At 30.6% G+C, this 26842-nt stretch overlaps 4 protein-coding genes and 1 long non-coding RNA gene across 9 annotated transcripts in view; 3 read left to right on the plus strand and 2 right to left on the minus strand.

The window, feature by feature from the left end:
• Positions 1 to 694: 694 nt before the first annotated feature.
• Coro (protein coronin) lies at positions 695 to 7207 on the minus strand. 3 transcript variants are annotated; one of them, XM_072899281.1, is made up of 7 exons: positions 7052 to 7185; positions 6548 to 6745; positions 5544 to 5751; positions 4713 to 5194; positions 2515 to 2893; positions 2182 to 2424; positions 695 to 2079 (listed from the first exon to the last, which is right to left on the minus strand). In XM_072899281.1, exons 3-7 carry the CDS (start codon positions 5739 to 5741, stop codon positions 1900 to 1902), a joined length of 1482 nt encoding a protein of 493 aa, XP_072755382.1. In that variant the 5' UTR covers positions 5742 to 5751; positions 6548 to 6745; positions 7052 to 7185; the 3' UTR covers positions 695 to 1899. The 3 variants fall into 3 exon arrangements, with proteins under 3 accessions (XP_072755382.1, XP_072755380.1, XP_072755381.1); XM_072899279.1 differs by lacking the exon at positions 6548 to 6745 and having other exon boundaries at positions 7052 to 7207; XM_072899280.1 differs by lacking the exon at positions 6548 to 6745 and having other exon boundaries at positions 5544 to 5776; positions 7052 to 7186.
• Positions 7208 to 8725: 1518 nt separating this feature from the next.
• Positions 8726 to 10731, plus strand: LOC140669695 (uncharacterized). Its single transcript, XM_072899733.1, has 5 exons — positions 8726 to 8985; positions 9380 to 9501; positions 9610 to 9731; positions 9791 to 9867; positions 10110 to 10731. The coding sequence occupies exons 1-5, from the start codon at positions 8859 to 8861 to the stop codon at positions 10238 to 10240; spliced, it is 579 nt and encodes a 192-aa protein (XP_072755834.1). The 5' UTR covers positions 8726 to 8858; the 3' UTR covers positions 10241 to 10731.
• A 478-nt stretch (positions 10732 to 11209) lies between these two features.
• Positions 11210 to 11891, minus strand: LOC140669697 (uncharacterized). The gene is made up of 3 exons (XR_012047381.1): positions 11596 to 11891; positions 11356 to 11426; positions 11210 to 11270 (listed from the first exon to the last, which is right to left on the minus strand). It is a non-coding gene; the product is annotated as an uncharacterized lncRNA (long non-coding RNA).
• A 1371-nt stretch (positions 11892 to 13262) lies between these two features.
• Positions 13263 to 17759, plus strand: Mfs18 (major facilitator superfamily transporter 18). Of its 2 annotated transcripts, XM_072899472.1 has the most exons (8): positions 13264 to 13796; positions 14158 to 14504; positions 14577 to 14750; positions 15259 to 15391; positions 15873 to 15969; positions 16212 to 16377; positions 17086 to 17244; positions 17309 to 17759. In XM_072899472.1, the coding sequence occupies exons 1-8, from the start codon at positions 13711 to 13713 to the stop codon at positions 17446 to 17448; spliced, it is 1302 nt and encodes a 433-aa protein (XP_072755573.1). In that variant the 5' UTR covers positions 13264 to 13710; the 3' UTR covers positions 17449 to 17759. The 2 variants fall into 2 exon arrangements, with proteins under 2 accessions (XP_072755574.1, XP_072755573.1); XM_072899473.1 differs by lacking the exons at positions 17086 to 17244; positions 17309 to 17759 and adding an exon at positions 16709 to 17079 and having other exon boundaries at positions 13263 to 13796.
• A 1122-nt stretch (positions 17760 to 18881) lies between these two features.
• Positions 18882 to 26842, plus strand: part of Dcr-1 (Endoribonuclease Dcr-1) — a 12628-nt gene continuing 4667 nt past the window's right edge. For both annotated transcript variants that reach the window (XR_012047321.1, XM_072898910.1), the window contains exons 1-18: positions 18882 to 19141; positions 19283 to 19398; positions 19721 to 19883; positions 19983 to 20278; positions 20369 to 20731; positions 20965 to 21119; positions 21208 to 21446; positions 21524 to 21707; positions 22032 to 22210; positions 22470 to 22621; positions 22736 to 22877; positions 23086 to 23316; positions 23409 to 23588; positions 23716 to 23929; positions 24525 to 24706; positions 24875 to 25053; positions 25162 to 25415; positions 25578 to 26767. Coding sequence is in view for 1 of the 2 variants with exons in the window: in XM_072898910.1 (XP_072755011.1) it covers positions 19082 to 19141; positions 19283 to 19398; positions 19721 to 19883; positions 19983 to 20278; positions 20369 to 20731; positions 20965 to 21119; positions 21208 to 21446; positions 21524 to 21707; positions 22032 to 22210; positions 22470 to 22621; positions 22736 to 22877; positions 23086 to 23316; positions 23409 to 23588; positions 23716 to 23929; positions 24525 to 24706; positions 24875 to 25053; positions 25162 to 25415; positions 25578 to 26767 (4479 nt within the window). In the remaining variant the exon portion in view is untranslated. The remainder of the gene's footprint in view (positions 19142 to 19282; positions 19399 to 19720; positions 19884 to 19982; positions 20279 to 20368; positions 20732 to 20964; positions 21120 to 21207; positions 21447 to 21523; positions 21708 to 22031; positions 22211 to 22469; positions 22622 to 22735; positions 22878 to 23085; positions 23317 to 23408; positions 23589 to 23715; positions 23930 to 24524; positions 24707 to 24874; positions 25054 to 25161; positions 25416 to 25577; positions 26768 to 26842) is intronic.

The following is a 26842-nucleotide window of genomic DNA, read 5'->3' on the forward strand; positions in this document are numbered from 1 at the left end:
GAGGCTATCGAAAAATCAGAATAGCAAAAATTAGAGGCTTCTGATTGGTTGATTCCCACTGTAGATGACCCATTACTTTACTGCAACGCACGGTATAACATTGCGGTATAGGAATACAGACGTAACAATATATATATAATATTACATATATTATTAATAGCTGCACGTAATGTTTTGTTATCCTAATGTATGTATATTACGAATAGCGTGTAATTATCGAAATATTTTTATGCATATGTATTCCTATGTGTATGTGCAATAAATTTTATTAATCAATTTTCTTAATAAAAACTTTAGTTGAATACAATATGTAGAATATATATTTACAATAAATTGCTTTGCTATTTTCCTTATTCTTGAAATAAAATAGTAATCATTTTAAATAACATTAAATTATACTTTTAATTTTTTTAAATTATTAATTTCCATAATTTTTTAAAATTTATTTTTTAAATGCACATTAAAATTAAAAGTTAATATTACCACATACATTTATAAGTATATAAATAAGATAATTAATATTACATCTTTTGAAAATAAACAATATTGAATATATAATTTTTATTTAAATATATTTTTTTAATTATATTAATTGTACTGGATAATAAAAGACCTTTGCAGTCAAAATAACAGACCAAAATAATACATTAATCAGATAAATTTCAATTTTTTACTTATCTAACAGTAACAATATTTATCTAACAATTTTATTTTATATATTATACAATATTACTTTTACACACACACACACACACACACACACACACACACACACACACACACACACACACACACACGCGCGCGCGCGCGCGCGCGCGCGCGCCGCAAACACATTACAATTCCGTCGACACTTTGGCTAGGTTTTGTAAAATACATATGCGCACATTTAATTACAGTACACGTCACATATATTATAGAAAATGCTTGCATATACGCTTTACGAAACTTAGCCTTTGTGGACAATATGTACTTAAGAACATTCGTGGACATTGGCAACGTAATTCAATATCCATGTTTCTATGTCCACAAAGGGTGTATTCAGGCACCTAAAACTGGACCGTGGCGTCTCTCAGGCTTCTCTCTGACTTAACAATTATAAATATAATTATAGATATAATTGTTATTGAAGCTTCTATAATTATCATAGAATTATACTAATAACAATTCTAAATATAATTATAAATGTAATTGCCATTAAAGCTTCTACATTTTAAAAATATTGAGTAAATATTTTTTGCTTACTAGATAGTTAACATTTTATATCTTTGTTATTTAACAGTAAATATCTGTACAAGTTAGGCACTCATACATCAAAAAGTGTTCGTAAAAAGGTTCACATACTCATAAAAGTCTCATATATTATTTACTATTTCATTGTATCAAGCAAAAACTTCATTCTAAGGACATACATTATTATCATGTATGGCAACATTTCTAATATATATATATATATATATATATATATATATATATATATATATATATATATATATATTAAAAAATATATATATACATACATACATACATACATATATACACACACACACTCACATACATTCATACATACATACATACATGCATGCACGCACGCACACGCACGCACGCACGCACGCACGCACGCACGCACGCACGCAAAATAACGTGTATAGTAAAACGTGTGTACACATAATACAAATGCAAAGAATGTACGATGAATGTGGATGTACAATAAATAGCAAAGATTGTTGCAGAAAGTCAAGACACACGACATTACTAAACCTACTATTTACACAAGTTGTTATATCAAAATATATAATCATTCTTATTATAGGATATTAATGATTCTAGTGAAAAATACACTTTCACATTAGAGATGCAACATCTACATCAGAATATGTCAAAAACAAAATCTGGAGATCTTTATACTTCATCGGAGGCGAGCGTTTCTTTACCATCTGGAGAAGCCGACTTTTCTTTCCTCTCTTCCTCTTTCATTTGAAGAGCGACTGCCGATTCTAGCACTCGTATTCTTCCTTCATGCTTCACGATTACAGCTTTTAATTTTCTTATCTCTTCTCTGCATTCTCTCAATAACTCTTCCTACGTAAATTAAACAACGAATTAATTATCAAGTTAATTAAATTATTTGATAGTTACTCAAACGAGAAAAAATAAGAGGAAACAAATTTTCGATACACATACACAAGCTCCTGGCGAAATTTGCGCAATATCTTGCGTGGCATTAGACGCAACCTTGGCTCCTTTACTTAATATATTAGATTTCTTTTGTACTTTAAGTTCATTTTTGGAAGCGGATGGTTGATAACCATCTCTTAGGGATATCAATACAGGCTCTGCATCAGTGCCAGTTTGCCATTCTTCTGCCGAGATTGCAGCTGTGTCACCAGGTGTATCAGGATATAAGTCTTCTTGAAAAAGCTCAGACTGGAATACAATTATATAGATATAGAACAAGCGACTTTACTAGCCTTTAGGAATTGTATTTTACAATTTTTTTTTCATACATTCTCTTACCTTTCTCGGCACTGTCATAGATATCACTTGGCAAAAGCCTGAATTATTTAATCGATAGAATCTGATTATTTCACAGCTATTAACGTCACAGCCCCGTTTTGGCATCATTCCTATACCTCGTTGAGGATCAGGAGTTTGAAAAGTATTGATGTAGTGAACAAAGGGCGGTTCGGGTGTAATTTCAAAATATCGGATCACAGAATCACCCTTGCCACATAAATACACTAGGTTTGTATCAGGATCATATAGAGGGAACATAACCCCGTTACTTGTATCTAATTCTACCATAACTATTGGCTCGCCCAACATATCGGGAGCTCGCAAAGAATATTGTCTTTCCGACATTTTACTAAAGCCTGTCGTGAAGATCAAGCCACCCCTGAAAATATAATGCAAATAACTTGATCAAAATAAACGAAGGTTAGGTTTATCAATAATGTACTATCTATCTAATATGCTGACTTTTGTCACTTAGCATATTAGCATCTTTTGATATATATTGCAATAAAAATGATTTCGTTTATTCATTTTGTCACGCGCACATTATATATATATATATATATATATATATATATATATATATATATATATATATTTGTATGTATATATAGGCATATTTGCATTAATATCTTATTATCACATTCTCTTATATACATGAAGATTAATCATCAAAATTTTACAACATCCACCTTATTACCATACATAAAAAAACATCTTTCAACATGTTGCAATGTATATAGAAAATATAATTACAATGCAAATAATTATATGCAGTGCTATTATTCAAGTAAACTTCACTTGTGTGTGGATATAATACTTTGTTCTTTTCTTTCACAGATATAAATGTGATAATTATGATATTTTATAAAGATATCTCTACCAAAATTAATATTTTTCGACATAACTTAGATATTTACTTACACATTCTAACATTTACAAGTTACAATTTGAATTAAGTTGATGTACAATACTTACTGTAAGATTTACGAAGAATTACAGAGCGCGCATCTTGACACTCATATTTATTAAGTTGGCATCTTCGTCGAAATTCAGTCTGGGAGTTTTCCATTAAAAATTACAGAATCTCGCACTACACAAACCGGAAATACAAGATGATAAAGAAACAAATGTATCTTTTAAGTGCGTGTCTAAATATATTTTTTTTTATAAAATATACTCGCGTAAAGAGAAGTGAAAAATAAATACCGTCATGTATCGACGCGAAAATATAAAACAATAAGAAAAAAAAGAAAGAGATGGAAAATAATGTAGAAAAAAATATATTCTAATATTGCAGTTGTATTCAAAAAAATCATTTGTAGGCAATTTCTGCAGTGATATAATTTATCTACTTTGTACCACTACTACTGTACTTGTGTAAAAAGGTGGATGTATACCATTTGATGATTATGTTTTATAGACATTTTTCTATGGTTGTGTTGTTTTATAAATAATCTATATGTACTGCTATAATAAAAGTAAAAAAATTGTGCAGCAATTTTACATTTTTTAACTCAACATTTTCTACATCCATACTCATGCAAAATTCATTCATTAGTGCATCTTTTCTTTTAAATGTTATTTTTAGTATATAATGTAGCAATGTGAATTAACGTCATATAAGTATATATATTAATAAAATTATGAAAAAATATTTTGCTTTCTTTTTTCGTGTTACACATTCAAATGAAGCATTTTTCTGTTCATGAAATAATCTATTAAGCATTTAAAATTTATATTCAAGTATAAAATAACAATATTTATAATCAGATAATATATATTTATTGGATATATTTTATTCATGGAAAGACTGGTGCATACACAATTTGTCTCTGTATTTATCTAGCTTTGAAATTAAGTAATTAAAGAAAAAGTATTGTCTTTAAAAAAAAAAAATCCATTTTCTCCACAACTTATGATTATGGTATTTGGCAAATTAGCATTTGAAAGATTCAATCTAAATATATACATACTTTTCAAAGTATGTCTATTTTCTGTTTTTCTCTTTTGTTCATTGCTCTTCTCTCTCTCTCTCTCTCTCTCTCTCTCTCTCTCTCTCTCTCTCATATCAATCTTATTATATAATATACAAATATATACAAATGATATATTTAATACAAATAAAAAAAATAAAAAATAAATAAAATAAAAAATAAGTCGAGTATAATAAAATACTGAAAAATATATAGTACACATACCTTAGAAAAATAGCACGAGTTGCTTTGGTTCCTTCGTGCGCTACGGCTTCTTCTAATATTTCACCTGATCTTGGGTCTAAGATTCTAATTTTTTTATCTTTACATGTAGTGACTAATCGAGATCCATCCCAGTTCCAACATGCAGAATAAACCACATCTGGATGAGAGTCGATGCGTACTAAGGCTTCTCCCGTACCAACGTTCCAGATAATAACAAGATTGTCCGAACCAGCTGTCAGCAACACATTTAACGCGGATGGGTGCCATAGCACTAAACCAACTCTGCGTTGATGTAGTTGCAGATCTACTATCGATTCGGTCAATGTCCTAGAAATGCCTCCATCAGGTATTTGCCATACTTTGACAACACAATCTTCGGAACCAGAAGCTATGACATTATCATTATGAGGACACCACGCGATATCTAATACAGGTCCTTTGTGTCCACCTACTAAAGGATAGTCTGCTGGTATCCTTCCTACCTATAATTTTTTAGATATATTATAAATTATTTGGAAGATGTAGTATATATTTTCACACTATACTATGTAAAAGATTCTGTTATGTTCAATTTAATAGAAAATGAGTTATGTACATACATAGATAGATATATATAAGCACTAAAAAAAGTATAATTCTTTTCAATGCATAATAATGTATGTAAAACATTAAATCAATTTAATTTGATCGATAAAAGGAATTAGAATGTAAAAAGCAAGAATATAAAGAAAGATAAAAATAAAATGAGAGAGAGAGAGAGAGAGAGAGAGAGAGAGAGAGAGAGAGAGAGAGAGAGAGAGAGAGAGAGAGAGAGAGAGAGAGAGAGCCTACCTTATTGTGCGGCAAGACGATAAAGGCACCGCCACCCGCTGATTCTACGATAATGGCGAGAAATTTAGGATTCACGGCACAAAATGTCGAGTCCCACGATGATTTGGACACTCTAATATTGTCATAACATTGTTCACGTTTTAGAGAAGTACCGTACACGTGGCGAAACTTGCTGGTACGCACCACACGGAAAGACATGTCTGCACACCTATTTTCAATTTACAAAAGTGGTACTTTTCGAGAAAGACAGAACAGAAAAATATCAATATCAATATCAAATAGCTTCTATGTAAATGAAAAGTACACGGTATCTCGATATGTCACTCGTATGCGCGTTAAGATTATTTTAATAAATTAGTGTCGCGTATTCGCGCTATGGGAATGAAGGCGTGTTGCGGGTTGCGGTATGTGAAACATATCCCTATTTTATAAATAGATTCCCCACTCTTTGTTTTTTCGTCATCAAAACGGATACGACCAATATATAAGAAACGTATATATTATTTCGGCTACTTTTCGATCACTATAATTACAAACGTGTGTTGTGCGTATGCACATGCAGATGCACATACAAATATTTGAAACTCAACTATTAAGATTATTACAGTGACATGCTTTTTCGATTATCGCGATGAGTCAAGAGATCGTTCCCTGCGCTCCTTAAATGGTGCAGCGAAAAATGATTTCGATTTACCGAAATAGACAGAGTCGCGCGAGCACGGCCGCGGCCGCGCCCGCGCCCGTGCCCGTGCCAGAATCGCGAAATCGTGATTCAGACGATTCAAAATATACATGACACACATATACCGATGTATACGCCGTATTTTCAAATCAGACAAATCTTATTTTATATATTTATATATAAAATTTAATGTTAGGAAAATTTAAAGTGATCTGTGCGGAAGATATTTCGACACACACAAATGCGATGCAAACTGACAATTTATCAATAATTTATATTCGCAATTATCGTTCTATTTATTATCATATGGTTAGAGTGTTACCTTACGCGTTAGAGTGCGACACATTTTTAACGAGCCATTAATCATTTGTAGACGATATCCCATAAAATCGACAAAGACAGCAGAACAAAATTTGTATTCCCGCCACCGCTGTTACATCGTAGATAAAATGTAACTCGATTGACGACCGCGTAGTAGCGTCACGCAGAAACACGAAGAAGCCTCTGTCTTTAAGAATACCTTATTTGGAAATGTACATGTTAATTCAAATAGCCTCTATATTCAATCACCCTTCAAACGATATCGTCAAGTCTACCATTCTCCGTTTTTCTTTATTACTTATCTCTTTTTTTCGTACATTTTCTAACTACCCTGGCACATTTTTTTTCATGAATTTATGTTTCATTTACTTGGTCAATATTATTTACTCATAAATTGCATGGATTATCTATCACGAAATAAATAGGGTTAACAATTTTGTCGGAGCTTAAATGTGTTACGTATCGTATTTCTCTACAAGTTACACACTTATAAAACAGAACTTACGGACTAATCTTTCTTGTTGCGAAACAAAAGATGCACACTTTTGGAAAAGGAGTCTTGACTCTTGTCCCCGTCACTAACCTCCTTAAGCGCTGACAATGACGGGCGTGCACACGTCTACGATCCACGGATGTGAAGTGTGAACGGTGAACGCCTTTCCAATTTTGTAAAGACCTGTCCAACAAACTTGTATAACCATATAATGTATATGTATATACATAATACATATGTTTAGAAAATCAACCAATCACGCATCTAATATAAAGAGCACGGCCATATGGCATTCTTTATATTAGACACATGATTGGTCGATTTCTCTACATTTGTGCGATTATGCAAATCATCTGGATAGGCCTTTATGATCTATCCAAATAAACTTGCAAAGGTGCATGATGGCTTCTGCAGACAGGACGTAATAACGTTTGCCGCACGGCAAAAGGTGACGCGATAACCAATCAATCTTTCGCTTTTGTGGAAAAGTTGTTAATTGCGTTACCGTGTCCTGTCTGCGGGAGCCATTAAGGGAGTTTTACAATGCGTTGTCAATGTCCAGTTGCCAATTGCTAACACACATGTATATATACATATATCAAGTGCTCGGTGTAAACTAAGCTTATATTGCTAGCATCGTATCTCGCCTTTAAAGGCCCGGGCACATAAAAAAACTTAAGCTGTAAGGATGATTCCACAATAGCTGTCGTAAGTCGGATGTCGGAAGAGTTGACCAATCACAGTTGACTTTAGAGAAGAATAATCGAATATGATTGGTCAATTCTTCCGGCATCCGACTTACGACAGCTATTGTGGAATCACCCTAAGGCCGATATTACATTTGTCGTATGACCAATTTTTCAAGCATATTGATTAGCTGCAGGATAGAAAAGTTCTCAAATCTCTAGAAATTTTCTATCCTGAGCCAATCCACACGTTAGAAAAATTTGTCGTACGACAAATGTAATAGTACCTTAGGCTGGTTCCACAATGGCCTTGTTTACACCGACATACTTTGATACGCGTACTAAATACTACTGGCCAATCATAGCCGTTCCATTCTGTAGAAGACTGACCATAATTGGCTAATATAGTACTTAGTACGGGTATCAAGTGCTCAGTGTAAACTAAGCTAAGACATAGCTGTCGTAAGTCGGATGTCGTAAAAGTTGCCCAAATCATATTCGATTATTCTTCTCTAAAGTCAACTGTGATTGGTCAACTCTTCCGACATCCGATTTACGATAGCTATTGTAGAATCACCCGAACCGTCCTACGCGTACTAAGTACTATACTAGCCAATCATGGCCAGTCTTCTAAAGAATGGAATGGCTATGATTGGCCAGTAGTATTTAGTACGCGTATCAAAGTATGTCGGTGTAAACAAGGCCTATACGATACAATGAGACTTTAAGACGTAAGACTTCAGAAATTAATCAATCACAATTGAGTTTAGAAAAGAATCATGAATATGATTGGTTCGTAAGTCGAAAGAATCAATTAGATTTGTTTATCTCTTCACGTTTAACTGTGATTGGTTAATTTCTTAAGGCCGCCGCACACATTTTTACATAACGCATAATGCACATACATAAGGAAACTGATTGGTCTATAAACACATGCATAAGGAATTCAACCAATCGAATTCCTTATGTATATACATTATGCGTTATGGAAAAGTATGTGCTGCGGCCCTTAGTTTCACACGGACTAAGGACTAAGGATATTCCTTAGTCCGTGGTTTCACTTTCACATAGTTTGAATTTTAACGTCCTCTCGAAAAACTTACAAAAACATTTTGCGTTTTGACGGGCCAATTATGACGGAAAAAATTATACAGCTGAAAGCAAAGCACGTAAAAATAGATATGTTAGTACTTAAAAGTTTGTTGGAGGCAGAAAATGATGACGAAATTAAAAGAAATGAAGACCAACAACAAATTAATGGTAAACTTTATTGTTTGCAAATATGTAAAATAGTTTAATTTAAATTAAAAAAAAAAAAAAATATAATGAATTTGAAAAGAAAAATAACAAAAGTTATCATATGTAACTTATTAAATATTACTTATTGGTTTTAAATTCACTTTAAAAGATATAGAATTTGTGTAACAAACTTCAAAATCTATTTGTAATAAAATCAAGTCACACAGCTTATATAACTTGTGTGTATATTCTGATAAATATTTTGTATATCATATTTTTTTAAATATTTTCTTTTTTTTTTTTTTTTTTTTTTTTTATATTACATGATACATAACATTATAAACGAAATTTTTTTACAAATTATATAGATTCCCAATAAGTTACACAGGATTATATAATTTTTATATTTTTATAGAAGATAAATCTAAAATTAAAACATTAACATCAAAATTGGCTGTTTTTGAAGAAAAACTGTGTACAGAAACTCGAAATTTAGAGCACAAAAATAATGAGTTATCAAAACATAATACTTATTTAGTAAGTATAATTATATATTTATTTAATTATTAACTTAAGAACTAACATTACATTTTTTCATCCAATATTCTTTGATGTTTTATTATTGCTAACTGCTTTTTTTAATAGGGAAAACTAGAAACGGAAAGAAACAAGTTTTTGCAAGAAATTAGACAGTTGGAGGAAAAACGAAACAACTTGAGATCATTTAAACCAAACTTACAAGATCAGCAAGTTTTAGAACTAGGAAAGTAAGTATCATGATTCCATACCTTGATATACTCTTGTTTTATATCGTTTTGTTTTATAGGAAAAAATTAAAAATATACAAAGATTTAACAAGGATTCAGTGGGATTATGAAGCTACAAAACATAGTATAAAAGGCTGTATCCTTTTGCAATATTTATGACCTAATTTATTAAAAACAGCTGACATACATCTACTTATACATACATTATATATATATATATACACACACACACACACACACACACACACATGGCATATGCACAACATACTTCAAAGTATATTAAATACTGCAATTTCTCTTTTTCTACATAAAATTAGAAAAATTTAAATTATGGTCAGGCATATTTTTGAATAACATAATCTTTAATTCTTGACACAGATGTCTCGAATAAATATGATTATATTCATTACTTTTGTCATAAGAATCAAGAGGCTAACGATAAATTAGTAGATTCTCTATGGTATGAAATATATTTGTCTACTAGCAAAGCTAGAAATATAAGTTCTTAAACATTTTGTAACTAATATAGTCATAATTTCGTGTATACATTTTATTTTGTAAAGTATTTTTTCTTCAAATTTATAATATCAATCTAGTTCAACACTGATAAACAATGTAATTGATTAATTATAAAACACATTCTTGTAATTGATAATTTATTTAATGTGTTCTAACAATAGATAAGTTTATTTTTGCTATTGCTCTGAATTTATTATTGCAAAGCATGGGAGGGAATTTTTATTAAAAAAATTGCATTTATTTTATAAAAATATATATTAAACTTGGACACAGGTGAAAACAGTCATGTTGCGCTAATCAATCTCTATATTTATTTGATTCTATTATATTTCTACTTTTAGATGTTTTTGAATTACATACTTTTAATATATAAAACTATATAAGACTATGTTTATTATTTAACATACAAGAATATATTAGTCTATTATTAATGAAGATGTGTATGTGTTTGAATACAATTAGGGTAGATCTATGAAGTAAATTCATAATTAGCATGGTGAAGACATTCTTTCAATTTTTATTTATTTTTTAAATCTCAGTAAAAATGTAACTATACTCTAAATTTCTTTATTAGGTTTTCTCACAGATTAAAAGATTAAATGTATGATTTGTACAATAAAATATATAATAGATGAAAAGAAAAGAGAAGAAGACGCATAATGCTATCATCATAAAAGTACTCACAATACAGAAAAGTATGCAGCTTAAAATACTCGCACCAATAGCCAATACTGTTACTGAAAATATAAAATATGCTTGCAAGAATGCAATGATCTTGCAACAAAGAATAAAAATATTATTTCTCACCTTGAATCATTATAAAACCAATAAATGCAAATACAGCACTGATAATACCAAATATGACAAACAGAAGAATGGGCGTTAATAACGACGCTATCGTAACAAAGATGGTCACTTGCAGGAAAGGATTATGGACAAACTGTTCTTTAAATTTGAGAATGTACATACAAACAATAGGATGATATAAAATTGTTTGCCACCTTCTGGCATATTCTTCATCTGAAAATATACATTATTAATACTTAATTCTTTTTCAATCTCTTAACATTATAAGAAATATATAAGAGTAAGAAGTATACTCAACATAGTATGTAACATTAGAATATACTCACAATACATAATTATTGAATTATATATTGTGTTGTCATTCTTTGCCTGAAATAAAATAAGTTTTTCTCATCTGTCTAAAATCGACAATAGCAAAAATGAATAGTAAAATAAAATAGATAACAATCGAAATCATTGATGCTTAATATTAAGTAGAGATTAATACAAAGAGAAAAATGATAATTTTTCAGACAGTAGAGTTATAGATTTACTTTACCTCTGCCATTAGTAAATGTCTTTCTTAGATGGTTAGAATGTCAATCTTTAAAATCCGGCTATTTTAATAAATATTTCTCTGATCGTACACGCAAGTTGCATTCTGTTTCACGCATATGCATGCATTTATCGACCGTATACGTTACGTGTTACGCATAAATATATATATATATGCGCATATTTTATACATATATATATATATATATACATATGTGTATAAAATATGCACATCTTGATTGGCAATGGAAACCACTAGGGATGGGCAAAAATCACTCGATGTTTTTGCGCTCGATTAATTACTAAGCCAAAGGTTTTTTTCTTCGATGTTACTAGATTTATAACTAGATTTTACTAAGGGTCAATCTTCAATGCGTAGTCTGATGCGGGCTTATAGAGGTATCAGACTTCGCATTAAAGATTAAAATTTGACCAATCAGGACAAAGAAATTTTTCTACAAGAAAAATTTCTTTGTCCTGATTGGTCAAATTTTAATCTATTGTAGACCTGGCCTTATGGGGGCCAGGTCTACAATAGCTGTCGTAAGTCGGATGTCGGAAGAGTTGACCAATCACAGTTGACTTTAGAGAAGAATAATTGGGCAACTCTTACGACATTCAAATTACGACAGCTATTGTAGAACCGGCCTAAGTAGAAATATCAGACAATTAGAAAGAGACAAAATCAAAGGCGCGTTCCGATATTCACTGCTAGTACTGAAAATCTATAGTGTACGTGACGTAAATTATAGATTTTCAGTACTGGCAGTGAATATCGGAACGCGCCTGAAGTGACATTGGCTATCATTGTTTATTCGCGCATGCGTAATGCGCAGTTTTTGATATTTTAGAGCGGACTTAGACTCAGACTATGCGCATAATCTAACAGACAAGGACAGCCAAGTCACTTGACTTTGTCTCTTTCTAATCGCCTTATACTCTTTTAGCTGGCTCCCGCGCTCTATTCTATGGCTGCGTTTCCGCTGAGCTCGTCACGCATCGCGTCATGCCGCGCGTCACAAGGTAAACCAATCAAAACATTCTAAAAGAGTCGCGTCAAAAATAGTCCAATAAAATGGAACGTTTTGATTGGTTTACATCGTAACGCGCGGCATGACGCGCTCAGTGGAAACGCAGCCTAACTGGATGAAAATACAACACGTTGATTGGCTGCCGCGACGCTACCCCGACGCAGTAGCCAATCAACGTGTTTATTTTCATCTAATTGGGAAAATGGCGGACACGAGAGTACTCACCCTTATAGAACCTAAACGAGAGTACTCCACCTTTATAGAGCCTTAATAATGTTTCTACCGTATCCGATCTCGAATCTGACTCGATTCTGACCCGATTTGAACCCTCGATGGAAACATAGTCTATAATTGCTTTGCACCAAGCTTCATATAGTATTGCCATTTCTGATTAGAACTATTAGGCCGAAAACACACAAAAAAACTTAAGCCATAAGCTTTAAGTCATTACCGAATCGACCAATCACAGTCGAGAATTTAAGCAGAACTGTTGTTCACTGAACCTTGTTAGAATCAGATTAGGTTAGAGAACCGCCGCCATTTTTCCTCCAACGGAGAATGGGGAAAATAGTTTGCGGTATGTACTTTATAATCTAGTGACTTTATCACAGATCGAATGTCGAATCCACAGACTTCTATTCTTCTATATAGAAGTCTGTGGTCGAATCAGTCGAACCAGTTAAAGTTACCTTTTACATTTTAGTATTTATACATCATTTTTCTTTGTGATTTCAATAAAATTTTTAATTTTACGAAAAGTACATATGTTTTTATTGTGTAGTGAGAGTTATAAAAAAAAGTGTGATACTATGGTTAATGGTCAAAGGATGGGAATATCTGTTAATCAATACTTAACCTAACTTAAATAGCTTAATTTTTGAAAGTTTTTAATTTTTAAACTAAAGTTTCACATAAATAAAAAGAATTTTTAATAATGTTTTTAATAATGTTTAGAATAATAAGTTTTCATGACTGGCACACTAATCGATTACTTAATATACGCATGAGAGTCACGATATGTTTCAATGAAATCGTCAATGAAATCCAATATTTTAATAAGTTAACATGAAGTTAAAACGATCGCATTGATGAGCTTAGCGACTTCGCAAATAATGCAATTACAAATTTCGTTGGGTGTACCACCGGATGACAAAACTGGATCGTCGTGGTCCAGGTAACCAAAAAGATAGATATTTGTCGAGGTATTACGTATTACATATATCGATTTGAATTATGACTGTAGAAACATTTTCTAAAATTGCTTAGAAGACGCTTAATGTTTAAATTGTATGAGTTTTATAACTTATCATTATTATTATTTTTTTTTAATAAACGTATATATACGACACACATACATATGTAATACAATATGATAGTATACAATATACATTATTAATCAGCAATCGGCATAGTATAGTAGAAATTTTAATTTATATTTATTAATTGCTAAATTTACATGTCACATAGAACATCAAGATGTTTATAATTATTATCTATATGTAGGAGTATAAGAGCTGTTATTTCTTTTTGTTTAGGAAAGAGAAACGGAAATGGTTCCTGTCATTATTGTGTGGCACATGTTTGGTATATGCTACACGTACGTCTATCCCTTTATTGATGCCAATCATCAGCAAGGAAAAGCATTGGTCAAAGCCTGAATCTGGCATTATATTATCGAGTTTTTTCTGGGGATACACATTAACGCAAGTGATTAGTGGTTATATTAGCGATAGAATCGGTGGGCAGAAAGTATTATGGATATCCGCTCTCGGTTGGTCGGTGACGACTTTCTTTATGCCAGAAATTATAGAATATTTTTCTAACGATCAGACTTCCGTTTTGCTCGTTGCAGTGGTGAGAATAATAAACGGAGCATTTCAAGGTAGTTCTTTTTTTTCACATCATGTTCCTACACTAAAAGGCAATTAAAGATAACAATACTTATCGTTTACAGGAATGCATTTTCCTAGCATGATTAGCTTGATTAGTCAACGCTTGCACGAGGCTGAACGCGCGTCCTTTTTTAGTTTGTTAACTGCAGGATCTGCTCTGGGTACATTACTCACTGGATCATTAGGCTCCTATCTTTTAGAGAATTATAACTGGATGACTGTCTTTCGAAGCTTAGGTATAATATATTTTATATACAATGCAGAATGTTAAAGAACAAATCTAATGTTTGTTCCAATATATCAAATTTTGGGACAAGGAAATTTGGAACAAGAATTATTAGATATGAAACGTTAATTTTAAGGCATTTGATGTGATTTGAAGACTACTTAAATCTTAAGAATTAACAAAAAAATTGTACCAAAAAATTAATATTTCTGCGATAATAAAACACATAACTCGGTTAAATTAAGGTCACATGCGTTATTTTAAAAAAAAGGAAAATTAAAGTCTCTTTCCGCTGTGTTCCTGAAATATCTTTCATTTTTGCTTAATAATTATTAATTTTTTTGGGGGTTAAAATGCAAAAGATTAATGTTAAATTAGTCATAGAGAAAAATGTTATAGGTTAATAGAGAGTTGTTTGTTGTATTTATATTGTTAATTTTCTAATTCTTAAAGCGTTAAATTCTTGTTTGATTTAAAAGTTGAATATATTTGTAATATTTATTAATTTATTGATTTAGGGGGCATGAGTTTAGCATGGACAACCTTGTTAAGCTACCACATCCTGCCATTTAGGGAAAGAACAATCTCTACCAAGTCAAACACTAGCTACACTTTGCCTTGGTTCAAGCTTTTATCAGAGCCTCCTTTCTGGTAATCATGATGCAAGAAACTATATATATATATATATATATATATATATAAATTTTTTTCAATTCGAGGACAAATTTTTTTATAGGTAATCTGTCATGAGAGAGAGAGAGTGAGGAGGGGGGAGAAAGAGGGGAGAGAGGGGGGAGAGAGAGAGAGAGAGAGAGAGAGAGAGAGAGAGAGAGAGAGAGAGAGAGAGAGAGAGAGAGAGAGAGAGAGAGAGAGAGAGAGAGAGAGAGAGTATAATTCCTAAAGAGTTATGGCCTAAAGTAATGTAAACTCATCCCATATTGCAAATTTACGTATGCTTTGGTTTAATTGCTGAAATGCTTGATTTGTTTTTAAGAAATTTGTCGCTTGTCTAATTCTGAATCTTTCAATTAATTACAAAAGACTGTGATATTATAAGTTTTTGTAAGTACAACAATAACAATTTCAGATTGATTGTTTTATTTGTTTTGTGATTATTAATCATGATTTTCAGGTCCTGTGTTATTGGACATGCTTGCCAAAATAATTGTTTTTTTGTATTACTCTCATGGATGCCTACATATTTTCATGATATATTTCCCGAAGTTAAGGTATGTAATTCTGCTATTTAATTTTTATTTAGTACTATTTTTGAAAAAGTAATTTTTCACACATAGTACAAGCAAAAATATTTTGTAACAATTGATATTTATTTAATTGAGATTTTATTTTTTTTTACAAATATATAAAGTATCGTACAGTGTAATATTTTGTAAAGATCTGGAAAAATAGTTAAAATTTGTAGCTAAATATTGTAACCTTTTTATTACTGCCAAGTGATTTAATTTAATAGATTTGGATTGTGAATGTCATACCATGGTTATCGATGTTACCGTGTACATTTTTGGGAAAAGTTATATCGGAAAGGATAATTAAAGCCGGTTATTCCGTGACTTTGACGCGCAAAACAATTCAAACGATTTGTTTTGTCACCGAAATTGCGAGTCTTTTGTTTTTGAGTAAGTTAACATTTAATAATCAAAGTCCAGTTTAAAAAAAGATTCGAGATAGAATTCCAATTTTAAATATCATATAAGATACCATTTGTACAGACAACATTTTAATGTACACACATGTATAAAATACACATCAAGATGTACAAATATATGTCACGTAAAATTATAATAAAATTCTGTCTTGAATTTTGTTACAAATTATAAATAATCTAAAGCGCTTAAGTATCAAACGTATAATTGAACTCTCTTAATCTTGACAAATAGAAATCGGACAAATTTTATCTACAGTTTTCCAATCAATTTGTAACACATTTTTCTACATGTATTATTACAGTAGTAAGGACAGAGGAAAAATTGTATGATAGAAATAATGCTAAATTTCAATATGGCTCAGAAATAATAAAATAGTCTAGGAACAAAACCCAATTTACAAAAGCATGAGAATAACTAGTCGAGTCAAGAAAAATCGAGAATAAGGGAGTATAATTATCTTCATATATTTTAATTTTTATGCATTAATATTTGTGTACGGTTTTTTTATATTTTCTATTTAATTGTAATGCTTTTTTTATTAATATTTAAACACCAACAATTTAAAAGAATAATAATAAGACTCGTATTTGAACACAGACCTGCGAGCTTTATTAATAATCGATAAGATAGAAGCAAAATTACACAAGTCAATTTGCTTTTTTGTTTTTCTCCTTGCAGCAAAAGTGAAAAGCTTTCAAAGTGCAGTACTGTGTCTTGCATTGATTATTGGTGCTTCAGGCTTCCATAATAATGCTATTGCTGTAAATCCTTCGGATCTTGCACCAAAACATTCCGGCAGTGTATTTGGTCTAATGAATACCGTTGGCGCCATACCCGGTATGTGTAAGCGATATATAACTAATTCCATTATTAATGAATAATGTATTATGTTGTTTTTCAGGTTTTCTCGGTGTATATTTTTCTGGATATATCTTACATATGACACATAGCTGGCCTGTTGTTTTTTTTCTTATCGCTGTTATTGATGTTTTAGGATGTGTAATATATATATTATTCGGCTCGGGTCAAGCAATTTTATAAATTAAGTTCTGTATAGCCAACACGTATTTCACTTGAAGTTAAAGTTTTATTTATATTCTTTTTTGCATGTAAAAAAAAAGGAAAAAAAAAAGAATCGATGATGCTTATAAATATTACAGAGTAAAAAATGCGAATCTGTAATCAGTGATTCTATAAGTTTTTTATTTATTGTTTGTCCATTGTTGAACCACCGAACTATTGGGTTGGCAAATAAGTGAGGAGTGAACTTGCGCCGAACAAAAAACCGAACGAACTTATTTGCCAACCCAATATATCCTATAAATAAATAAATATATATATTTTGCCCTTTATTGTTTCGTTTTAATTGAAAATGTGATTATTTTTCACCGCCGCTTCTCTTTTGTTCCTCTTTCGTTATCTTTATTAGCAAATGCTAGTTATATATATATATATATATATATATATATATATATATACATACACATATATATAACTAGCATTTGCTAATAAAAACGAAAGAGGAACAAAAGAGAAGCGGCGGTGAAAAATAATCACATTTTCAATTAAAACGAAACAATCAAAGGGCAAAATGAAAGCTAAACAACCGATATACAGATGAGTGATACATATATATATATATATATGTATATTCAAATTAAAAAACAAATATAATTACAGACGTTTTGATTTTTCGTTTTAGAATCATTTTCAGTGGTGTGTATATAAACATTAAAATGTAAATATAATTATATTAAAACATTACAAACAATATCAAGTCAGTCACCAGTCGACAAAATTAAAGGTGCAAATATATATATTTGTTCATCTTTACATCGTCTGTTTGGCTCTGATTTTGGCTTTTGATTATATATGTTTCGCTGCACAACATTTGTTTTTAAAGGAATACTTTTTTTCTGGGCTTCTAAGCTCATTTCTAAAAGTTCCCAAATATTCTTTCATGCAATTCTGAGAGGAGAGAAACCTAACCTATTTTATTTTATGTATATAAATTGCAACTTTTATATTAAGTAAATATATTGTTTTGTTAGGTTAGAACTCGGTTGGTACATCGGTATTCCCTTAATTTAATATTTTAATCTAATTTTTAATGCAACACGCTGATTTACATTTCTGTGAGAAAAAGCAATATAAAAGTAAAATATATATATATTTGTCTTTATCTATGTGAGTACCTACCCCCACTCCTCAAATAAAGGCAAACAAATAAAGGCGGTGAGTAGCGATCGGACACAATGCTTATTGGCCAGATGAAAATGAGATTTTTTTGATTGGTCAACCATGCTGATTACCGTAGGCATCGGTCGATTTGTGTGGTGTGTTCGATCTTCGATCGAACATGTGCGCAATCAGGACAATCCCGGATTCCGACAAACGCTCGGTCTATATACTTTTATGTCTATGCATATTTGACCAAGCTTAATATCGGCCTTTATTGCAAATGCCGCATAATACTTAGTAGTCTAACCTAACTTAAGCTCACGTTTCAATGGTTTCAAACTTGTCAGTGTAATTGTCCAATAGACAATTGACTGCAAATATTGTGTTTTCAATAATTTTTTTACTATTTTACTGAATAATAAGCAATTATTGATAGTTGGCAGGAAAAATTGTTATTGTGAGTAAGAATAATAAAGGAGTTACAACAGATTCCATGGCATTTCCACTAAATGATCAAGTTTATACAAAATCCTTTACTCCTAGAGAATATCAGGTAAGTTTCCTTGACAAGAGAGATAAGGCTTGAGAGATAAGGAAATCATACATAAATTATTAGAAATTATATACAAATCCTATATTATACAATAATTATACAAATTGTCTTTTGATATTTATTGTTGATAATTATTTGTAGGTAGAGCTTCTTTATGCGGCAAAAGAAAAGAACATAATTGTCTGTTTAGGAAAAAATTCTGAGCAAACATTTCTTGCTATAAAATTAATTCAAGAATTTGCTACTAATAACAGAAGGTAGAAGTAGTGTTTATATTTATGTTTAAATAAATTATATTTGTTGTTAAGAATTGTTAATAAAGATATTTATGTGAAAAGTATTGAGTTTAATAACAAAAAAATTTTCGTGCTATTATACGCATATACACATAACACATATATATCTTTAGTAAAAATTTAAATCTTTATATAGAAGTGTATGAAAGTCCATATATTATTTTCTATATATATATTCTATATATTATTTTTTGAATATGAAATATAGTAAATACAAGATTAAATATTACATGGATATAATATAAAATTTACCAAATACATTCAAATTTATTCATTTATATAGATCAATAAGTGATGGTGGAAAACGGGCAATATATATATTAAATAAAGATGAAAATAAATGTACAATAATAGGAACTTATATAAAACAGTTGACAGATCTGAAAGTATTAGCATGCAATTCTGATATATTTAAGGGATTTGCTGAAAGTTTTGAAAGATCTCACGTAAGAGAAGATACATATTTATTAACTATTTATTATCAATTAAGATAAAATTTACTCTACAAGTATTTTTTTTCACGATACATTTTATTTTATACGCAGGTATTAGTTGGAACAGCAAAAGTTTACGCACAATTAATATCAGAAAGCAAACTTTTATCATGTCATATAAATCTAGTCATAGTGGACGAGTGCCATAAGTCTATCGAAGATAGCAATCTAAAGTTTGTTCTTCAAACTTTTCTATCGTGCAACAATGTTCCTAGAATAGTTGGATTGGCGGTACCTGTATTTAACTTGACGCAAGAATCTGGAAGATTGGGCCTAGAAGTAGAAAAAGTGGAAGCTGCCTTTCAATGTGATGTAGAAACTGCTAATGATATCCTTTCAATAATACGGTAAGTTTAATAATTTAATCATTTTCTTATTATAGAGAAAAACTAGGAATTATTTGTAGTTATAGCCTAAAAACTGGGAATTATTTGTAGTTATAGCCCAAAACCGAGAGAGTACATTGTGGAGTATGACAAAGGAGAAAAGAAAGACTTGTACAATATGCTTGAAAGTTGTGTGCTACATGCTATTGAATTTTTACGCGATCATCGATATGATCCAATGGAGATTTACACCGAGGAGTTTTATGAGGATATTCAGAAAATCCCTGATCCTATACAAAGACCCTTTGAGATGTTGCAAGATTTTTTACATATATTAGAAACTCTTGGACCATGGTGTGCAGATCGCGCTGCTCTGGCATTACTATTTTTAACGGAAAAATTGAAAATTAAAACTCCTTATGAGAGGCATTATCTATTATTAAATATGATGGCGTCTGTTTTTATAAAAATTCGGTAAGAATTGATAATAATTATGTCATCGCTACCTTTGCTAATTAGCTTTGATGGACATATATTTAAGTTGAGTTTTTCCAAATTGCAAATTACACAGTCATATTTGTATTTTTAAAAAATATTTTTGTAGATGCACATTACTATATATGCATTTTTCTCTTAATATGTATTTATTTTGTAGTTTGTTTTCTCACTTATTATGGAATATAATATTAAAATTATGGATCTTACAGTGCCCTTTGCGATAATGAATTTCAACATTTATCCGAGAAAGAAAGGATATATCAATATAGTACTCCTAAAGTTCACCGACTGTTACAAATTTTGAAAATTTATACTCCTTTTTACGCTAAGGAGATTAATACTTTAGAAAAAAAGACAAGCGTGGGTAAGAAGAATCTTTTCTAATTTATAAAGTATGCGACAATCTGTTTTAATGTATATCTTAAAGTAAATATATTATTTACTTGTTTTAGATATTAACTCAAAGAATTGTGCCACAAGACTCGATAGAAATGTTTCTTTTTCAAGAACTCAAGAGAAAACAGTACAATTGAAAAGATTTGGAGCTAGTTGGAGATTTAACGATGACAATTGTAGAAAGACATCCAAATTGCAACGTTATCCATGTAGTAGTACAGATCCTGATTTACTTTGTGGAGTAATTTTTGTGGATAAAAGCTTTACAGCTAAAGTTCTATTTTATTTGTTAAGCGTAAGTATGAGTCTTATCGTAATAGTTGTAAAATACCATTTAAAATAATTGTGGATTTAAATATTAATAATTCCTAGGAAATATGTAAACACGACGAAGACTTACATTTTTTATCACCTCTTTATACAATCGAAAGAAATAACGACGACGTTAGTTATTCGAGAGATTTAGAAATGGAGCATAGGAAGCAGGAAGAAGTTTTAAAGCGATTTAGAATTCACGAATGCAATTTATTGATTGCAACTTCAATCTTAGAAGAAGGTTTGCAAAAACTCGTTTTTATTATATTATTTGTATTAAATATTTTTCCTTTAAAAGATGGTATCCTTTTTTAAAGATAAATTCATAGGATCTAAAAAGAAAAAAAATTTATATGGTTAAGTTTTTCCTTGTAGGTTGCAAAATATAGCCATGTTTGTAGGAAATATTGTATATATGTATATATGTTTTTCTCTTATATTATTCTTAAAAGTTATTTTTACTTACACACATGCACACGCAAACACACACACACGCACACACGCGCGCGCGCATTATATTTATCGTAGCTTGTTAGCCACAATATGTTTACATTATTTTTTATAGGTATTGACATTCCAAAATGTAATTTTGTGATGAGATATGATTTTCCAAAGAATTATCAGTCATATGTGCAGTGCAAGAGCAGAGCAAGAGCCATAGATGCTTTGCACGTACTATTGGTACCACAAGAAGCATCTAAAGATTTTATATGGCAATTAGCTCAATATCAATATATAGAAAAGGTATAATTGCGAAAACTCAATTTTATAATCTATCTTTAAGTAATGTATATTAGTAATTGTAAAGATACTTTTTCAATTAATTAAATTTTACTTTACGTACTCGGTTTATCTTTTCGAATCGTATAGTACTGCACATATTGTTTAATTTATTCATAAACTTTAGTGCATACCAGTTTTATTATCAACCTTTAATGTGGTTCATTATCTGTGCCAACCTCGGTCGAAAATTGTAATGGAAGAGCATCAATCTATTTTGTAGACTTTATTATTAAAATGTTCTAATAAAGAGCCAACCGAGAACGAAGAAAACGAGGCGGATATGTATGCTGCGATGATACCACATTACAAACCACTCAATGGGGATGATGCTCCAAAAGTGACTTTTAATTCTGCTATTTCATTGGTTAATAGGTAATGTAACGCTTTATTTGTCATTGACAATTAATTAATATAATCATTGCGTGAAGAATACTGTTTAAAACAAGCTTTTTTAATGCGCTAATATTAGTCCTCTCAATTATACAGATACTGTGCAAAGTTACCTAGCGATACTTTTACGAGATTAACACCAGAATGGTCTATCGAAACGGTAAATGTCCACGATATAACAATGTATATCTGCTCTCTACGACTTCCTATAAATTCACCGTTGAAGTATGTAGTTACGGTAAGTATATATATAAGTACACATGTTTATATGAAACGGACATCATGAAATTACTGGATGTCTTTTTAACTTTTTCAATCAGTTTCTAGATTATTTTTGTTTAATTAACATAAATATTATTACTACATACACGCACGCACGCGCGCACATATATGCATCAAAATTTTTATAATATTATCTTATATGATATTTTTTTATCATGTTTTAGTCATATCCAATGCCAAATAGAGCAATGGCTAGACGTATGGCTGCTTTGCAAATGTGTATCGATTTACATCGAGAAAACGAGATAGATGATAATTTATTACCTATTGGAAAAGAAAATTTTAAAGCTAAGCCTGAAGATGCTGAAGTACCTGCTCTACCAGATGAAAGCAGGACTGACTTTTCAGAAGCTAGACCTGGGACGACAAAACGTAGACAATATTACTATAAAAAGGTTGTGCCACTTATTTTTTTTTTTTTTTTCAAAATTTCTTGTTCTTATTATTTGGTAAATAGTTGGTCATTAATTTGTACAATTTTTTTTAGACAGCTGAAGCATTAACGGATTGTAGGCCGATAGTTGGAGTACCATCTTATTTATATCATATTAATATGATATTAAGTTGTCCTCTACCCGAAGAACAAAATACACGAGGCAGACGTATTTATCCACCTGAAGAATCAGCTATTGGATTTGGCATACTTACATTAAAGGAGATACCCAAGGTAAAATATTTTTAAATTCTTGCCGAATTGTATACCAAATATTTTATATTCCAAATATTTCCTTAAGGAATATTTCTTTAAGGAATATTTTTAAGATGTTGTACATATGAATTATTTTTCTTTGTAGTTGTGTCCATTTCCTATTTACACTAGATCGGGTGAAGTTCATGTGCAATTAAAACTTAGTAAGCAGACTATAATTTTGGACGAAGTTCAGATAAAAAGAGTCGATACTTTCCTTAACTATACCTTTACAAACGTTTTGAGGTTACAGAAATATTTAATGCTCTTTGATCCAAATGCTTCAGAGAATTCGTATGTAATTGTACCAGTAAAAATATGTAAGTATAAGTCTATTTTCTAGAAAATTTGAAAATTTGGTTCAGTGAATAAGTTTAATATCATATATAAATACTCTTATATATTAGATTTCATTTAAAAATTATATAAAAGAATGATTAAAAGTTTAATTATTTATTACTGTGAATATAAGGCTCTTAATATTTTTGCAAATAAGCAACTATAAATTTGGCGAATAAGAGCGAAACGCGGATGATGTTAATGCGTCGATTTCGGAGAAAATAATTTTTTTGCGAAATTGATAAGTGCACATATATTTTCCTAGGTGTATACTTATCAAGATTTGTATATATATATATATACATTGCCACATTTTATTGTTACATTGTTAAAAATTCGAATAATGTATTATGTTATTAATTTTCATACAAATACATATTTGAAAATATAATAACAAATTTTATTTTATAAAATAATATTTGTTTCCTTAGTCTTTCTTACAATGATGTAAATATAACATTAATAATTTTGCATCTTTATAAATTTATCCCTTTCTTTTCTCTCCAATTTAGAGATTCTTTTAAAATATTTCAGAAAAATACACACAATATTTGTACAATTCAACTTTTATTTTAGTTACGACAGATGAAGAATCAGATGTTTCTGTAGATTGGAATTTTTTAGAATGCATTTATCAGAATCGAAATGCGGTACCAATTAAAATTCCAGAAGAAGACAGGAAAAATTTTAAATTTGATCCTTCCAAATATTATGATGCAGTAATAATGCCATGGTATAGAAGTCAAGACCAACCACAGGTATATATATATATATATATATATTTAAATGCAAAAAGTTACGTATTAGTAAATCTTTTATTAGACATATTTAATTATATATATATATATATATATATATATATATATATGTGTGTATATATGATATATATATATATATATATATATATATATATGTCTTTTCTTCAGTACTTCTATGTAGCGGAAATATGCACAAACTTGAACCCAAAATCTTCTTTTCCCGGACACGATTATAGCACTTTTGAAGAATATTACTTGAAGAAATATGGTATACAAATACAAAATTTAGAACAATCATTGTTAGATGTGGATCATACATCAGCTAGATTAAACTTTTTAACTCCTAGGTAAAGTGTGTATTTCTGTAAAGCAACTATATATATATATATATATATATATATATATATATATATATATATATATACACTTGATTTATTTTAATTTATTTATTTTAGATATGTAAATCGCAAAGGTGTTGCTTTGCCTACAAGTAGCGAAGAAACAAAGCGCGCTAAGAGAGAAAATTTAGAGCAGAAGCAAATTCTAGTTGCTGAATTGTGCGCTATTCATCCTTTTCCAGCATCTCTGTGGAGACAAGCAGTTTGCTTACCTTGCATATTATATAGAATTAACGCTTTGTTGCTCGCTAATCAAATACGATGTCAAGTTGCACAAATGATAAACTTGGGGCAACAAGTTCTGAATTCAGGTGCATATCACGTAGGATGTTCTTTATCATTTTCGAGAAAAGATAGAAACATATTATAAAGATATTACGATGGAATCAGCAACACGTGTTTACAGTTTACTACCGTTTAAATGTAAGAATAATATTGTATTTATGATTATACTTAAAGAATATATATTTTAGATTTTGAATGGCCGGCATTAGATTTTGGATGGAGTTTGGCGGAAGTATTGAAAAGATCAAAGGAAACGGAAAAAGCGAAACAGATGAAAAGTGATAATGCACAAGGCAATTCGCCGTCGAATAATAATATGACCTCTAACAAGTGCCAAAATACATCTAGCCAAGATATAAATAATAAACAGATCGTAACGTGCAATGAGAAGCAAAAAGAATCGAAATCCAACGATACTGCTGAAATGGAAAATGAGATTGCTGATGAGCAGAAAGATGACGAGTTGGAGATTGGTACATGGTCAAATGACATGGCATGGTCAAATAATGTGGAAATAAATTGTATAGATTACGATGCGGATAATCTGAAGTCGTTTCCTCTAAATGTGACGGTTTTGCCGCAAGATTTTGGTTGGAATGACATTCGATATGGTTCACCGACATACGAATCCGATTTCGATGAATCAGACGACGTGTATAGCGATGGATTTGTCGATACGTCCGACGAAAGTGAAGACGAAAGTAGAGGACTGAAGATTTCTTACATGGGAGAAAATGTCGCGGAAGCTGTAGAGGATGAAAAGCAAATATCTAAACAGGAGATCAACAAAAAGATATTGGATCTTTTAGAGACGGAGAAGAATTTTGACAATAATTTCTGGATGTACGCGGAGAAGGACGAAGAATTATTACTCGCGAAACACAAGGAAGCGCATTATAAGTTTGCTAAGAAAAGGGAGCGTGATATAATGATGGATGGTACTTTCATATCTTGTAATTCTGAAATTATGATTAAAAGAAAGAATTCATCGAGTTGCCAAATTGATAAAGAGCAATCCGATTATAAACATAAGGATTATATCGATAGTGTTGTTAAGAAATTTACCAACGAATTATTAAACAAGAAGCCTGCAAAATCTACTCAAGTAGCAAAGAAGATTAATAAGCTAGATGAGATTAATTATTTAAATGGCAATCTCTTTAGTTTTGATTATCAGCCGGAATTAAAGAATCATCCGGGGCCAAGTCCTAGTTTAATTCTCCAAGCTTTAACGATGTCTAATGCAAACGATGGCATTAATCTAGAACGATTGGAGACTATCGGGGATTCATTTCTCAAGTACGCTATAACTACATACTTGTATTGTACGTACGATAATATTCACGAGGGAAAACTTAGCCATTTAAGATCAAAACAGGTACGTGTCGATTAACTTTGGAATATAGAGCGCGCGCGCGTGTTAGGTTTACTATTTATAAATATAACGTTTTCT

Source organism: Anoplolepis gracilipes, chromosome 9, assembly GCF_047496725.1.
Source record: "Anoplolepis gracilipes chromosome 9, ASM4749672v1, whole genome shotgun sequence".
Lineage (NCBI taxonomy): Eukaryota > Metazoa > Arthropoda > Insecta > Hymenoptera > Formicidae > Anoplolepis > Anoplolepis gracilipes.